The sequence below is a fragment of the Ochlerotatus camptorhynchus genome, unplaced genomic scaffold (genome assembly GCF_037179485.1).
Source record: "Ochlerotatus camptorhynchus isolate MF236.1 unplaced genomic scaffold, CSIRO-AGI_Acam_v1.1 ptg000091l, whole genome shotgun sequence".
Classification (NCBI taxonomy): domain Eukaryota; kingdom Metazoa; phylum Arthropoda; class Insecta; order Diptera; family Culicidae; genus Ochlerotatus; species Ochlerotatus camptorhynchus.
This window is the reverse complement of record NW_027040581.1, coordinates 1,891,603-1,909,786: the sequence shown is the minus strand read 5'-3', so window position 1 is coordinate 1,909,786 and position 18,184 is coordinate 1,891,603. Positions and strand designations below refer to the sequence as shown.

Below are 18,184 nucleotides of genomic sequence, written 5' to 3'. Positions count from 1 at the left end.
GCAGTAAAGACCAGGTAAAGGAGCTTTTTAGGAATAGCTCCAGGTAGAAGTGGGCTGCGACGACGTTTGAAGTATTACCATTTGTATTTCTGTGTTTTGATAGCAGTCACTGCACTTAATTTTCAGACAGCATTCCAAATACGTAATTAAATTATGGCATTAATATAGCTTCCACATGACCGTTGAAATAATTCGCGCACTTGTGTCTACATTGTGTTAACTACACTTGAAAATGAGAGGAATGTTTTACTGTCACCAATTGTTGTTTATAATTCTGCATTTCTGCATAATACTCTTCCAGTTGCTGTTATTCATCTTAAATTTGACGTGTTTCAAGTTAATGATCATACCTTTTGCCACACATTTGATTAACTGGTCCAGTAGGTATGATTGATGCCTGTGAATCAGGGACTGCCGGTTCGCATCCCGAAATGCAAAGGTAATTTTTAGACTTATAATTACAATATAAATACGTAAATCCAATTAGTTTGCACCTTGTTGCAATCCCATAAAAATATATATGATATGAAGCGGTCATCCATTATTTATTTTTCTAAATAAAATTAGAAGGCTGAACATAACTGTTAATCTTTTGGCTGATTAAAATCACCAGATTTAGATGTTTAAAAGCTGAACATATGTTAACGAACTGCTGAGCAACAATTATTCAAACTAAGGCTAAAATAAAATCGATTAAACAATGCTTGCTAAGCATCAAATTGTTACCTGGGTATTAACGGAACAGAAAGTCGATTAAGAGAATCGATCAAAATCGCATGCACCCCTGCTTCCAAATTTGGTAACAAAATTACAACTCTGGAGAGCATTTTGTGTGGTCGTTGGGGGCGTGTGGTTCTGAATATGGCGATGAGTGTGCAAAATGTTACGCAATTGCATCCTCCATATTCGCACAAACCCGAAGATCGGAGGCGAATGCCACTTCGACTTGTTTCGTCTACTAACGACTCTCTGATGACAGTGTTGGGGAAGCATATTCATGTACGTGGTGGATTTGTTAGTTATTTCGACGCTTTTGGACAATGCTTGACATATACCACTTTTCCAATAGTTCGGATGCATTGCTATCGATGCGTAGAAATATTTCTGAACGATTGGTGATAAAATTATTGAAATTGGACCAGGGGCAGCTGAGTTATTAACGTTCAAAATCTTTCATAATTTCGTTACATGTTCCATTTTCGGTTTTCACAAAGTGTACCCCTATATAGAAATCACAAACGTAGTCCTACGTCAAAACTTTCCAATCCGAAAAATTCCTAGACCTGACGGGGAATCGAACTGGCATGGTCTTGCTCTGATGTAGCTGCGCCTTTACCGATTGAGCTAAGCCTTTCATTGTCATGCCATGGCATAGTAAAACCACAGCTACATCATGGTTGTACAATCAGATTGCAGTGTGTATTAGCCCCATTATGCGTTAATACATTATCACCCGAGTGGTACCACAAGCGAGACTTTGAAATGACTGTGCAGAGCTTTAAATTTGAGAGCCATCTGTGGCTTGTTCGTTGGTGCTATTGTCATTAATATCATTCCATTATGTTTTGCCAAACCCATTAATTTATGACGGCATTAGCAAACACAAGAAAACTGCATGTCTATTCTTCGGTGCATGAGGTGTAAATATTTACATCATTTGATATGTCTCAGGTAATTATAACATTTGATCTTCGAAAACAACGCGATTGAAAAAAAAAGAGACCTACCTATAGTTTTGTCAAGAAACGTAAATATTTACACTGTGTGCACCGAAGAATAGCGGTAGCTATCATGAGAGATTTTTTTTTAAGATTCCGTCAGTAGCATTGGATATGACTAGTGGAATACCCTACTAGTATGTGCTATTATTAGTATTTCTATTTTCAATCGATATCAATTATCAAACTTCCATAAACCGTGACGTGCTCCAGCCGGTTTGCCCAAAATCATGTTTGTCTACGCAGCTGTCTATTACATAGCCAGGCAGTCACCTACTAATAACCAGTATCAATAAATAAGCAGACACAAACACCAAACATTGCTGTGCACAGCAACAGCGCAATAAATCTCGAAAAACGCACGAGCTTGTGCATTGTTATTCGCAAAAAAAAAAACACACACAAAAACAAGCCAAAAAATCTAGGCTAGAGCAACTTAAGAGCCTGTCTTGCCATAAGTACAGTCTCGTGCTGCTGTGTGATGATTGGGTTACATAAAAAAAACTGATCCTCTCTAACACATCGTCGTCGTTTCGTTAATTTTTGAACCGAAATTATCACCGCCAAAATGGGCCCCCCTAGTCTTGCGATCACCGGAGAGATAATCCTCTAACCCCAGAATTACCGACGCTGCTGTAACGATGTAAACTCACTGCAATGAACCATACTCCATTTCTGCCGGGACTGTAAAATATAACGTTCCTTGTTCAGGAGCGCGGGGCTTCGATGGGCATCGATGATCCCTGGAGGTCATCTGCTGCGCATTTTGTGGGGATTAACTCTTGAGTGCCTGGTTGTTTTTTTTTTGCTGCTCGCATATTTGAAGTTCCCAGCGAATCAAAGTTTCCTGTTTAGAAGTGGAATTTTACGATTAAACACATTCACAACGACGGTAATCCAGTCGGGCGGCGGGGTTGGAGGTGGCGTCCGTTGGCGATTCGTTCTGAAATCAAAACAAACAATCTGTTGTTAATTACTCGGATGTCGAAGTCATAAAATCAGTTAAGAGGGAGATGATGGTCAGGGCGATTTTAATTTGTTCTACATGGGGACATTTGTTGGCACGTTTGATAATATTATTAGATTATGCATACAGTAAAAACCAATATTAGGTTGCGGTCATATCAAACAAAGACGTTCGAAACGCAAAAAAAAAATCCCAATTCATCATGGTTAAGCTGCATACAAAATCCAATGAAAAGAAAATACCCACCCCAACACAACCACCCACAGCCCGCAGGAGCAGCCTCATTCTCCTCACTAGAGAACAAGAAGAATTTCAACGCACGGAAAGCGATGAACCTCTGTTGCATGCAGCAACAGCTTTGCTAGCAAACGGAAGGTGGCAGCACCCGAGCGTTATGCTCATACGAGATACGTCGGTAAAGCAGACTTTCGTGCGACATCTCGAGGTGTTGCGCCTTGATGTCGTGCACGGTCGTTCAAACTAGCTCAAAATAGATTCGAAGTGACTCAATTTCTTCAAAGGTGGATTTACTAAAAAGTAAGTTGAATTTTTAGGGGTTTTCCAGGAAAAAAATTCTCAGTCCTAAACTGATTAAAAATTTCATTGATTTTCCCGGCAAACCAGCTGTTGGGTTAACTACCCCATTTCCGGCCTATTAAGCACATCCCGTCTTTCTTAATCTAGAGTAGTTCAACACCAAACGGAACGTTATTATTACTGATGGTTTCCAAATGTATTTACCTTTCCGTACGTACCGTCAGATTTGGTAGAGAGAAACAAATTGTTGATATATTGTTAAAAGTCTAACACTGCTTCTTGACGCCAAATTCGGCCTACGGATTCTAAACTTGGCCTAACGCATTGAAACGCCAATGAATTCACTTCGGCCTATCGGCTGAAGATAAAGATTGATTCGGTCGGAGTGCTTCATTTGTATTTGATAATATTGGGTGCAAACATTCATATCACGCGTTCTCATTGATTTCGTTCCGTAGTATTTGAACTAAAGTATCGTACCAAACGCATAATCTACCTGGTAACGCCGAAATCATGGATTTATTTGATGTTTTCTACTTGGGTGGTTAGGCCGAAGTAGTTCTCTACCCTACTCAGATTTAATAATTTTGCATCGAGTAAATTTGAGTTACTCAAAAGTTATCAACGTAGTCTACAAGTGAAAACAGCTTGAATAAACATAATCTGTCATCAGTTTCAATTGGCAAATCAAAGTTGGCACTCGTGGAGAATAGAAGAACTATGAGAGTGATGATGGTTTCCAAATTTTACACGGTGAGGTATACGAGTGCAATCTTAAAATGCTTTTATTTTTCAAATGGAGCATTTTATTTAAATCTGGTCTCTGCTATAGTGGTAGAAAAGCTGAAATCTATGTATACACTTAAAAATCTGAAAAGATTTTTTTTCTCTATATTATATGTCTATTGAGTAGTCCTTAAGTTTTCTACTAACGTAGCATCAACCAGATTTAAATACAATGCTCCATTTTCAAAATAAAAGCATTTTAAGATTGCACTCGTATAGCTCTCCGAGGAAAATTTTGAAACCATCATCACTTTCATAGTTCGTCTATTCTCCACGAGTGCCAACTATGATTTGCCAATAGGCAATATTACCATATAGGCAACTCTAAGACTAGAAGGTCCCGAAATAACGTGCTCAACTTTTTGACTCAGCTCTGGTACTCTCTTCGGTCCCAAGCTAATCGATTCACCCCTCGAAACATAGGAAAATCCACGAACCCCTCATTTTATCTGTCAAACTTTTATAGCGAATCAAAAGAAACATTGTGTAGTAGTAGAATTTCGACTACAATGGGGTACGTTAATCGTTCATTCAGGACTAGTCAAGCAGTGAGCCAATTTAAAATCGTTAGTTTCCTATTGATTGTTGATATTACTGAATAACAACGCTCTTGATTGGCTTCTAACCGACTTGAAAATACAAGTTAAAAAATCCTTTGAGAAGCCCCCTGTCGAACTAGACGATAAAAGAATGCATACACGTCAAAGTCCGTCAAACATTTAAACAGCGGAGGAACAAATGAGATGACAAATTATCTGGACCTCACCTGTTTACATCTCATTACGCATTACCTCTTCGTTCACTCTGTAACTCTTCACTCCTATGATAAAATCCCATAAGCAAACATCAGTCCAAGCCAGAATTCTTCACGCACGACATCCCCGGTGAGAAGCCCTTCAAGGTAGTCATAAGGGGTTTACCAAACTTCGACCCCAAGATGGTCGAAGCTGAAATCAACCAGTACAAGCTAGCCCCAATCACTGTCTTCCGAATGACAAGGAGAGACGAAAACGTGAAGACGTACCCGGATTGCGTCTTCCTGGTGCACTTCCAGAAAGGGACGGTGACTCTCAATGCGCTGCAAGCCATCCGATCGATCTACTCCATCATCGTACGATGGGGCCATACCGTGGCGGCCATCGTGACGTAACGCAGTGCCAGCGGTGCCTCAATTTTGGACACGGTACCCGCAACTGCAACATCAAGCCACGCTGCAGCAACTGCGCTCAAGAACACGCCACTTCCAACTGCCCTGCGGATGGAGCCGTGGCGTTAAAATGCGCCAACTGTGGTGGTGCTCATCACGGTTTCGACAGACAGTGCTCCAAACGCGAGGACTTCAAACGCATCCGAAAACAGGGGGCAACTAACAATCAACCAGGACGCAAGAAGGACAAAGTCCCGGCATTTCAGACGGACTCAGCAAAGGCAAGCGAATTCGCGGGTGCATCCCGCTCAAGCAACTTTCGGTGATTCTGCTGGCCAAAGCTCTCCATCCCCACCTGGATTCTGGAGACAACCAACAGCGCAAAACAACAACCCCGATCTGTTTTCAGCGGATGAACTGATGGAAATTTTCATCAACATGTCCGGTGCTCTTCGTAAGTGCCGCAATAAGCCCGAACAGATCCAAGTGCTCGGTAAGTTCATCATTCAGTATGGCGTCTAAACCGCTAACTATCGTCACCTGGAATGCTTGCTCTGTAAGAGCAAAAAAGATTGAGCTTGCCGACTTCCTCCGCAAGCATAGCATCGACGTGGGTCTTCTAACCGAAACCCATCTAAAGTCCGGCGACAGCTTCTGGTTGCCTGACCACAACATTATCCGGCTTGATCGCACCAGCTCCAGGGGTGGTGGTGTTGCGGTCGTCGTCAAGAAAGGAATAAAATACCACACTCTGTCCCATATGATATGTGTGGAGGTGGAGCCGTCGACTGGATACGTCCAGTTCATCACCGTCCACTGCCCTCGACAGTGTGCCGCCAGCAGTGGACTAGCGGCTAAACTCAAGAAGGACCTGTCCACCATCACCCGTACCGGTTCCCGCTTCGTAGTTGGAGGAGATCTGAATGCTCGCCATGAGGCCTGGCGGAACTACCAGCAGAACCAGAACGGTCGTCTCCTGTTCGACCACTCACAGCATGGGCTGTATTCCGTTTGGTTTTCGGATGAACCAACATTCATCTCACCGGCGGGCAACCCATCGACGCTAGACCTGTTCCTGACAAATATCGGCTTGTCCAAGCCGGTAGCCTTGAACGAACTCAGCTCCGAACACCAACCGGTGGTGGCTGAACTGGGCTGCAACGTGGCTCCTGCTTCAAGCCTGCGCAAGGACTATCATCGCGTAAACTGGGCCCATCATCGACAACCCGCCGCTTGACACCGTGGAGGACATCGACCAAGCGCTGGAGGGACTCCACCAAGCCATAACCGTGGCTGACGAGGCGTGCGTCCGACGAGTTCCTGTGAGGGGTAAGTTTATTGCCATTGATTTCCACACCCAACTTTTGATTCGCCTGAGAAATGTTCGTAGACGCCAGTTTCAGAGGACTGGAGATCTGGGCAAAAAACGTGAAATGGCCGATCTGAACAGACAGATTGCTTCCAGAATGGACTCACTCCGAAATGAAAGTTTCGGGCGTGTTGTCCAGAATCTGGAAGGTAGCCAAGGTCCTGAAAACTCATCCCAAACCCGTTCCACCTCTCAGAGTCGAAAATGATGACGATCGGCTTTTAATCACCCCACAGGAGAAAGCAAATGCGATCGGCGAGCATGTCGCTTCATCGCATTTGCTTGGCTCGACTATCCAAAGTCCGCTCGCAGATCAGGTTGCGCAATGCGTTCAAAACCTAGATGCCTCCGCTTGTGTCGTGCCTCCGGCGGATATGATTACAGTACAACAGATTTGCTCAGCGCTGAAATGCACCAAGAACATGAAGGCTCCCGGGTTTGACGGTATATTCAACTTGATCTTGAAGAGACTCAGCATGAAAGTGCAGTCTCTTCTAACCGCTATCTTCAACAGATGCTTGGAACTGCACTACTTTCCAAGCATCTGGAAAGTAGCAAAAATCATACCAATCCGCAAGCCCGGTAAGCCTCCTTTCAGTGCTGAGCAATTTGTTCGAGAAACTCATTCTCAATCGTTTGCTCAAGTTTGTCGAGGAAAACAACATTCTCCTTCCGGAACAGTTTGGTTTCAGAAAGGGGCACTCCACCAATCACCAGCTAATGCGGGTGATGAATAACATCCGAAGTAACAAAGCTGTATCCAAGTCCACAGCCATGGCCTTGTTAGACGTTGAAAAGGCGTTTGACAATGTTTGGCATGACGGACTTGTGAACAAGCTTTGTAACTTCAACTTCCCATTACATCTGGTTAAAATCACCCGTAACTACCTTCAGCAAAGGTCGTTTAAGGTATCGTTGAATGGTTGTCTTTCAGACACGTTTTCCATCCCAGCAGGTATTCCGCAAGGAATTCTGTTGGGCCCGTTGCTTTACAGCATTTACACTTCCGTCATTTCTCCCCTCGGAGACGGTTGCGTGTTTTTCCTGTTCGCAGATGATACCGCAATAATAGCCGTCAAAGGAAGGATGCCTCGCGAAATAACGAACAAACTTCAACGATGCCTTAACGCCTTTGTTGATCATGCCACCACGTGGAAAATTAAAATCAATCCCTCCAAAACACAAGCGATCATGTTCCTCCATCGGCAATCGCCCAAACTAAAACCGGCTCCATCTTGTACTGTAATCATGGATGACACAAGGGTTGAGTGGTCCGCCGAAGTAACCTATCTCGGGATGTTGTTCGATGAAAAGCTCCTCTTCCGTTCGCATGTAGAGAAAACTGTAGTCAAGTGTTCTACCTTGGTTAGGTGTCTGTTTCCGCTGATTTGCCGCAGATCCCGCCTCTCAAGGATGAATAAACTGGCCGTCTACAAACAAATCATAGCACCTGCGATCCTCTACGCAGCTCCGGTGTGGGAATCATGTGCACAGACTCACAGGAACAAAATCCAGGTCGCTCAGAATAGAGTGCTGAGGATGGTACTTGATCGTTCTTTTGACACTAGAATAACAAATTTACACGAAGAGGCAGGCATTACCAAAATAGATTCCAGAATTAACGAAATTAAGACTAAATTTGCACAAAAATGTAATTTATCAGAACATGCTTTAATAAGCAATTTGTATATAGTAGATTAGGTGTCTATAGTAGTTGTAGTTATAAATAGTATTTATAAGTAGCCTTCTTTTTCAAATTTTAAAACAAACCAATCCCACCAAGGTGGTCCTTCTCTAAAACAGACCTGATAAGACTAGGAACATTAATTAATAATAATTGAAATATCAAAAGAACTAAAGTTGAAAAGACGCATCTGTGTCACTTGATAAGTTATACATGTAAACCACACAAATTCAAGAAATATAGATCATTTAAAGTCAAAAGTCTGGTATCAGTTCATTTTCGCTTCGGACGGCATGGTCAGCAATAGCAGCAGTAGGAAGGTGGTTAGTCCACTTTTCTATAACCTAACAAGCAAAAGAGGTGCCAACCGTCATCGCAAATTCTTCGAGATAACCACCATCCGTCGTCTGGCTCGCCGTGGCGGTGTCTGACGTATCTCCGGTCTGATCTACGAGGTGTATTGAAGGTGTTCCTGGAAAATGAGGTCCGTGACCTCACTAAACACGCCAAAAGTAAGTGGCCATGGATGTCCTCTTCAATAAAACGGCCCTTTTCAGGGCCATCAAGCTTACATCAGTAAAGAGTTGGAATAGAATTTATCTATGCTTGTTTGTCCATATTCAGAACCACAAGCCCACAACGCAACGACCACACAAACTTGGAAGCAGGGGTGCAAGTGATTTTGATTGATTTTCGTAATCAACTTTCTCTTAGAAAAAGATTACTACAAATTTGGTACGCCTACAATTCAAAAACGGAAAGAGTTGATAAAATAGATATTTGATGAATTAAAAGAACTTAATGCTCTTCACATATTCCGTCCACTAGCGGTCCTACGTCAAGCTTCCGTTCGTGCCCCTAGGCACAGACTCTTCTACTTTTTACATCAGAAAGATGGTCTTAATAGAGTGTTAAACTATTATTCACAGAAAAAAAAAGTTGTGTCAAAGTCGCAAACAATGACTTTTTACGCGAATTTCTCGAGAAAGAAAAACCACTCAATTAAACCACCACGATGATTATGTAGCGGGAGAGTCTTCCTATCCGATATAATTTATGGCTTACATGGATTGACTTGGAACTACGAGAAATTTACGAAAGAAGCCATTGTTTACGTTTTCGACATTGGTCCTTGTGAACGCTCAGTGTCGATATCATGAAAATTTTATTTTGACAGATTGATGGCCAACTATTATAGTATAATACCAGTTGTACTATCGAGGCAAACCAAAAATGGGGTCAACCTTTAATCAGTTGTTTTGCGTGAAGTTCCTCATATCCAGAACAACATGTGAAAAGGGCATACAAGCTTTTTGTAAACAAACCTTCTTATGCCCTTTTCTCGCCACCCATATGACACCAACGCAAACCTTTAACATCACCGGGTAGGGGACACTTTCCCCTTCCCGATGATATTGCTGGTTTGCGTGGGCGACCCTCGGTTGGTGAGAAAAGGGCCTACAAATGTTTGTTTACAAAAAGCTTGTATGCCCTTTTCACATGTTGTTCTGGATATGTCATTTGATTTCTGTCACACAAGGCAACTTCCCCCATTGTATCTTTTAAATATCTTAAGACTTCTGTTCAAAAACTTTACTGCCGCTGTTATCCACCCTATATTCAATTTCCCTGAAAATTGTGGCAATTTTTGCCCACCTTTCTTCGCCAGACCATCAGGGATCGTTCTTTCACCAGCTAACTTCGCAAAATCCGCACCTTGATTTTTTTTTTTTTGGTTACTCCTCGAACTAAACTTATTCTTTATTTTGGACCAGCTTCTTGCTCAACATCAGTTTTCTTCTCTCGTATTTATCGAATCTTAAAATCATCGATTGTGTTTTCATCATCATCATCATCGTCCTCAAAAACATCGGTTCCGATGGCCTTCAGCTTTCCATCTCTCTCTCTCACCTCTCACAGTACCGTTTTCTCTTTTTTGTTATCTACTGTTTGTTTTTTTTTTCTTCAACTAACCTAAATAACAAGAAATCATACTGTTGCACATTTCAACCACGGAGGTTTGTCCTGTTTGTTTGCGTTTGAAGCACGCAATGTTGCTTCAACTTCAAACTTCAATAAAAGTTTCATACAACAAAATAAAAAAAAAAAAAACATAACTTACTGACGGGGAAAAACAAATAATAAAAGGACAGAACAGAGTAACATAGTGACTTACTTACAAACTAACAATTGGTTGTAAAAGGGGGATGCGGGGATGTGTTTGTTCGACTAATTTTACATGTGTGTGTGTGTGTGTGTGTGAGTGTGTGTGTGAGTGTGTGTGAATGTGTTTATTCACGTGTTTTGTTCGATTCAGTTGATCGATAAGTTTCCTACGAAAAAAAAAACACCCTCAATTTAGAGACTGGTTTCTTCTTTGGGTCCAGAGGTCCATCTATTGTGTATTTGGAACATCCGTAAATTAAAAACAAAATGATATGTATTACCCAACTTAAAGCGAAACAACACCGCTAGATTCCCCATTCATTTGTGTGTTTGAATGTGTGTGTGTGTGTTAAGTATAGAACTGTCACCATGTTGTGTTGTCGTTTTTTTTTGTTTTTCTGCCGCGTCGCACAAAGTGTTGCCATCAAGCGTGTTTGGAAAAAGTTTACAGATTTCTTATACATTGTTTAACGTTACTGGTTGTGTGCGTGTAGGCGTGTGTGTGTGTGTTTTTTCTTGATTACATCTGACGGGGCAGTTGGTTCACTCCAGAAAAGAAATATGAAAATGTCATTGATTACCAAAAACAAAAATGTCATGACACTGACTGCGGTAGTCGAGTTTTGAGGGCAAAGTTGTCAAGTCGGGCATTTTTTTTATAGCGAAAAAAAATGTGAAACTTATCTTCAAGTGTGTAAGTGTCGTCGGGTCAGAAATCGAAACTTGCGTTGGGAAACAATCGGGAAAATTGTTTTGAAAATTGGAATTATGACCGCGTGCGGAGATTTCCGCTCCATTGCGGGTCGAAATGTCATGACATTTTTTTTTTTCGGTGAACAAAACCGGGGTTGCATTGACCATTTTCTTTTCAAACTTAGTTTAAGTTTAAAAAATGAGCATGAACAAACGCTTCCTAACTTTATAATACTTCACAAGGGGTTTAAAAGTTTTCGATACATGAAAATGTGCCATTTCACCGAAAAGGGTCGTTTGACCAAACGTCACTAGTAAAACCATATAAGTAGGATTTATTCTGAACTTTTCGTGGAATCCTTAAAAACTTGGCTGACGATGATCGAGCAGTCGTTTTGCCGAAAATTTAATCCTATGAAATGTGTCATTCAACAGACTTAAATTCCACCAGTCCTAGCAGGACATTTCACCGAACGTCCTTATCGGCGAAAACCGACGAAAACAGTAAAGACTAAATGCAAGCATCTTTCATAGTACACTTCTAGACAAGAGCTTATTCGCCGAAGGGGACGTTCGTCGGAATTCCATCTTTCGGGTGGGGAAATAAGCCATTTCACCGACATTTTGACATTTTAAACTTTCTGCCGGAGGGGAACCAACTTGATTGCCTAAACTGGCGGCACGAAGTGTATAACCGAGGGAATACAAAACAAGGGCAAAAGCATTGATAATATGCAAAAGTTGCTCTCTACAAAATGCATCAAAGCTCGAAGCTTTACAATGACGGTGTAAGGTAAAAATTCCTGGGATTTGGGGGCCGAAGATAGGCTTCCTTCTAAACAGTATGCTCTAGGTAAAAGACAGTTATAAAAATAGTAGTAGTAGCAGTTTCAGTTCGGTTATTCCTTGCCACAAACCGTTTAAATCTTCTCTATAGAATAGAAAATACTATTTCCAGTTTCGTATCAACACACAATTTCCCATTGTTCGCGTTCGCATTCTCATTCCACTAAATCCAATTGTATATGATTGATTGATTTTGTTTTTTTGTTTTCCTTAAGCAAAACATCGAATCGGCGGGACTGTTTTTGGAACAGTCCAGCCTCCACCCGCATAAAAGCGAAAGACATTAGCAAATAATACAAATTTCCGTCTCTTTCGAATGAGAAACGATCGTCGAGTAGATTTTAGGGGGGCGCGTCTCACGCTTGCGTTCGAATCTCCATATGCGACAAAACAAAAAAACTCTCTGTTGACTCCTAAAGACTAACAATCCTACTAAAGGTTCCACTCACTCGCTCGCTCACCTCTCACAGCTTTCTCTCTCTCTCTCTCTCTCTCTCTCTCACTCATAACCGTTTGCTAATATTAGACACTTCCTATTAAGCTTAGTCTAGTTATCCCCACACACATTTGACTTAAATCTTAATCTTCACTTCATGCTCCCCACCGGCACGGGCTCCTCGGCCGACCAACCGGACCCATTGCGTCAATAGTAGTTTTACTGTAGTAGTAGTAGTAGGGATTCCTAGAAGGTGCAACGGCCACCGCGACCTCCGCCGCCACCGACGCCACCTCTCCGTGCTTGTTGGTTCTGCTGACGACGAGGACGACGACGACGGTGAAGACGCTGCTGGTGCCACGACGACCGCTGTTGGCCACCGCTTCCGTCATCGTTGTCGTTGTCGTTGCTGAGGGCGCTGGGTTATTGGATCTTCCGGACGCGCATCAGGCCCGCTGCACTGGTCGAATCGTCGTTCTCGTCCCGGATCGACTCGACGAATCCGTTCGAGTTGCCGTTGCTGTACGAGTTGGCCGCCGGCTTGGGCATACCGTTCATGTAGATTCCGTTGCCCGTCACCTTGCGCTGGTGCAGCTCGTCGTCGTCGAGGACGGGCTGGAAATGAAAACAAAGTATCAGAATCGGTTTCAATCGTATTTTAATTAAGTGCTATGTCCCGGCGTTTAGAAGGCGAAGGTGCGAAATGATTGATGCTCTTTGAGTCGAGGTTACGTGACCGAGAACTAGAATGCTACTCAGATAAACTAATGAAGTTGTTCGACTACTTGGCGGTCGGCGTCTAATTTATGGACTGTTCTACAAGGATTATGGACGGAGTTCGCAGCCAGAGTGAAAATATATCGCGTGATGGAAAATTACTTCAAAGTCAAGGAGAATACTTTGTTCAGTGCATGTTTCTGAGCGTTCCACATTTCGATGCCGCAGCAGTTTCAGGCCCAATTCCAGAACAGTTTGATTGATGCAAAATATAACACGTCATTCCCTGAAGAATAACCTCCATAGGGGATTAGGAGAAATACGTCGTTTGCCATTCTTTTTAGCAACTGAGATAAGAGGTTCGGCGTCCTGAATTGACCACTTTGTCTAGCAGTTTTGGCGTGACTTTCTACCAGCGAGTGGTACTGGTAGCGAGTGCGTGTTATATTAAAGATTGTACTCGAAAAAATGCAACACTTCCTTTTGTGCCTAGCTTTGTATTGCATGGGTAAAAACTGATGAAATTTTGAGTAAAACTAGTCTAGAGTGTAATGTTTACATGTGCAAAATCTCGTCACAATCTGTCAAGCGGTTATCGAGATGGTTTCCAAACATGAAGCGCTTCTGCAAAAAATTAACACGGCGAATGAGAACGACTCAAATTTGAGTTTAGTTCACTCATAATCGCCAAAAGTGTAGAAACTCAGCGATGAGTAAATTTGCCTCATGTTTTCCCAGGTTTTTCCAGGATTTTCCAGGGAAAAATTCCCGAATTTGAGAAAAGTAAAGATTGGATTCACACAGTCAATTGGTACTACTCCGAGACTGAATAAAAATTTCGTCAATTTCCTCATTTTCCGCCAGATTTTTTAGGTTTTCCACAGGAAACCATGAGACAAATTTTACTCATCGCTGAGTTCCTGCACTTTTGGCGATTATCAGTGAACTAAACTCGAATTTGAGTCGTTCTCATTCGCCGTGAAGGGAGTGGTCGTGGAAAATCCAGGCCAGTTCCACAGGTGAACCGCGAAACAGTTTGGAATCGACAATTCGACCGTGTCCCGTGTGGTAAAATCGTTCAAGGAGACCCAGACGACCCAGCGGCGAGCTGGCAGCGGAAGAAAAGCGAAGACGACCCGTGAACGCAAGGAAGGTGAGGGATTACTTCATGCGCAATCCAAACCATTCGATTCGGGACGTGGCCAAGAAGGTCAATTCTTCCGTCTGGTTCGTCCAGCGGGCCGGACTTCATGTCTTCAAGGTAAGGAAGGCGCCTAACCGAACCGATAAACAGAATACGGTGGCCAAATCCCGCGCCAGGAAGCTGTACCGCGAGTGATTGGTGCAGTCGAAATGGATCGTAATGGGCGACGAGACGTACATTAAAGTGGACGCCAAGCAGCTCCCCGACCTGGAGTTTTTCGTCGGCAAGTCCCGCCTGGATGTAACGGAAGAAGAAGGTCAACACATTAGCCAAGAAGTACTTAGTGTACTTAGACCGGCACCATCAACGGCCAAATATATGAAGAAGAATGCCTCCAGAAGCGCCTGCAGGTCTTCCTCCGGTCCCACGAAGGTGACACTCTGTTTTGGCCGGATCTGGAATCGTGTCATTACGCGAAACCGGTGATAGAGTGGTACGAAGCCAACGATGTTGTTTTTGTGCCGAAGGAGACAAATCCGCCAAACTCGCCAGAACTTCGCCCAATAGAAAAATTCTGAGCGATTATGAAGGGCAAGCTCCGGAAAACAGGGAAGGTCTTTAAAAACGACAAGGATTTGAAGAAAGAGTGGATGAAAGTGTGTAAGAAAGAGGGCGCAAGTGTTGCACAGGATTTGATTGGTAGTGTTAAGTCCAAGGTGCGGGCATTTAGCCTAGAAGAATAGGTTGAATAAACAAACTTAGCAGAAACATAGCTAATATGTGTTTATTTATTCCCTGAGAGTTTCAACAATATCCGACTTAAAATGAATTTTTGGTGATCAGTTTTGTCTGTTGCATTTTTTACAGTATAGTCTTTAGTAGTAACATTAGTGATTCAAATTTCGATTACCACTTCGTGAAATTTTATGAACTCACAAATCCACCATGAACATTTTTCATGCTCTTTAGAACTAAACTCTTAAATGCTTTAAGGATCCCATAAATTTGTTTTAGAAAAAAATAGTTTCAACAATTTTTTTTTACTAAGTGATTAGAACAAAAAATTGGGACACAGAGAAAAATGTTCAAAGTCTCCGGCGTTGACAAATTTTGACAATGTTAAAACCGTCTAATATATAGGAACATCTGTAACATTTAAAAAAAAATTATACCTCTGGGACCTGGACAACTTTTCTAGTTCGTAGTCTAAAACCTCATTTTTATGGAAACGAGATAAATCTTCCAAGAAGGGATCATCACGGATACAGAAATTTTTTGCATGCGTCTAGGACTCATTATCTCGATCTTGAACAGTTTCCGCCAAAATGGCAAAAACATAAATAATTTTTTAATCGAGCTTCTCTGATTTAAAAATTCGGTCATTTTGGATCTTGTAATTTTATTCAAAATGGCGTTTTTGACATTTTCAATAAATTGTAGCACGAAAACGTCACTTCTGATCGAAATGAAATCTGAGACAGAGTGGTTGAGAATACAGTCAACTCTCCATAACTCGATATGGAAGGGACCATCGAGTTAGAGAATTATCGACTTAAAGAATTAATGTTTTTTGGTTCGTGCTTAATTAAAAAAATACTCCCGTATTATTCCATCTACTGCAATATCTGTTCTTATTTACTTTACCCACAAGAATGGGTTAGGTCACTCCGCACACCAATCTTGGGTCATCCTTTCTGTCAGTGCAAGTGTGCCGCAGGTGTACCGATTGTGCCGGTCATAGAGCAAGCTGCGAATGTTTGTAAAATACCCATCCCGGCAACCCGGTATTTCTGACACCTTGAATGTTTTTGTTTGAAATCGCAAGGATAAATCGGATTGAGGATGGCGCGGGAAGTGGTGGGTGTGCGAAATGTTGGTGTTTTGTAATCATAGGACAATAAAAGTCCTCTAAGGCAGACCAGAAACCTACCCGAGCAAATCGTTTAATATCGTTTTCAGATCCTATCATGATGAAAACTTAACTTGAAGTTCTGCTGTTAACGTTTTGTTTAAAATTTAATTTAGGTTCATCTGTCGATTATTGTTTATTTGTTTTGTTTAACCCATTTTAGATCATTCGTGACTTGCACGGGTGGGGGGGATCTATAAGTGAACTGCTGATCTGAGTTCCTCTGGTATATTCAGTAAGAGGATGTTCCTGAATATACAGTCAAACGGCACGTAACGTTGTGAACAACTTACAATTACAGTTTTTCAGCAGTGCTCCCATTTTATTTACAACCAGGGTTCTGCATTTTTGAAACAAAGAAAAGGAAATGAACTCTCCGCAGAATCGCTTCATTTCGAGCAATATCATTTTCGTGTAAGTCATTGCGTTTCTTGTTATCGAGTCACGATGAACATTCCTCCTGTTAAACAAGACTTGACTATCGCTTGTTTCGTTCGTCAAGTGTATCAGTTCACTTCATTTGAAGCAAAGACTTGTTTCAATTGACACAATGAATGACTCGAAAATTGCTTCCTTCGTTTCTTTTTCACTCTCACTTCAATTCGGGGTTCATTCGACTTGTCACGTCGTCAGGCATCGAAATATAGTATCCGGATAGTATCCGCACAATATCGGTTGCCAATAGGGGATGGCATTCGGATTATATACAGTAATAAAATATTATTTTATATTAAACCGCAGACAAACAGACATAACTCTTTGAATAAGTTTTTCTTGAAACCATTGCACCTCAATAAAAAGGACATCAGTAACGACATCTCTCGTGCTTCTCGCGGAGAACAAGCTAGCTCGTTAACTCGCAAACAATGTTGCATGCAAGCTAAACAGAATATAAAGAAATTTCCAAGTGATGCGATGCCAGCGCTGCGGTGAGCAGTTCGCGGAATTGATAATATTCAAATCAGACGTTAAATGCGTGAACGATGATCCAGAATGAAATGTTACGTCTGTTTGTCTGTGATTAAACGAAAATTAAATTAACAAGGCCTTTCTGGAGTCCAAGATGGCGGCCATCGGGTTCCAGAAGAACTGTTAAATACCCAAAGATATGGGTAAAATCGATACTCGGCGCCATTTTGGAATCCAAGATAGTGACGATTGGTTTTTTGAAGTTTCAGATACCGTACCGTATTTTCGGAACGGAGACAACGCGAGTTAGCAACATCGTCACCCGACTTAGCAACATTGCCATCCGGCTGGTAGAACAACAAGTGCAAAGTCCTCACCAGGTGTCAACGAACGTCAGCAGAATTCGTGGGACTCGGCCGCCGGTTAATGAACGACATCGCACCGGCAGCATCGAGGCGCATCAGCAAAATTGACCAACGTGGACGACAGTGCATGGACTCTGCACCGATGGCATGAAGTGCTGAGTAGACATAAAGTTCACCTGTAGCATTAATCGATAGAAATAAAGTTAGTCTTAAGTGAGTGTTGAAGTGGACTAGACGTTTAATCTTTTTTAAATAGAAATCCGTTACCCAAAAAAGTTAAGTCGCGTAGATGCTGAAAATCGATATCCGCCGCCATGTTGGAATCCAAGATGGCGGCCATTGGGTTTCAGAAAAGTACCAAATACCCTACAATACGAGTATTTTCGGACCGGAAAAAAAACGTGTAGATGTCGAAAATCGATATCAGATACCATTTTGGGATCCCATCTGGTTTCAGAAAATGTGTCAAATGCCCTACAATATGGGTATTTGCGGAACGGGGACTAAATTTAGAAAATCGATATCCAACGTCATTTGTACGCTATTTTACACTTTTTCTGAAATCGGAAGCTACCATCTTTAATTTCAAGACGGCATCGGTCATCCATTTCTGGCCTCTAGATGTCACCCCGATTCCAACAATACCCACACCGATCGGTATTTCATTCTTTTTCTGATCCAATCTTAGATCTCAAAATAGCGTCAAACATCAGTTTCAGACCTCTAAACGTTACTGGGATTTAGAAAATAGCCACATTGATGGGTATTTGACAGTATTTCCCACTTTTTTT

At 42.0% G+C, this 18,184-nt stretch overlaps 1 protein-coding gene across 1 annotated transcript in view; it reads right to left on the bottom strand.

The window, feature by feature from the left end:
• Window positions 1-11,942: 11,942 nt before the first annotated feature.
• The window catches only part of LOC135698618 (very long chain fatty acid elongase AAEL008004), a 56,214-nt gene continuing 49,972 nt past the window's right edge, over window positions 11,943-18,184 (bottom strand). Inside the window, exon 7 of the mRNA XM_065218677.1 lies at window positions 11,943-12,964. Coding sequence (XP_065074749.1) covers window positions 12,773-12,964 — 192 coding nt within the window. The 3' untranslated portion in view covers window positions 11,943-12,772. The remainder of the gene's footprint in view (window positions 12,965-18,184) is intronic.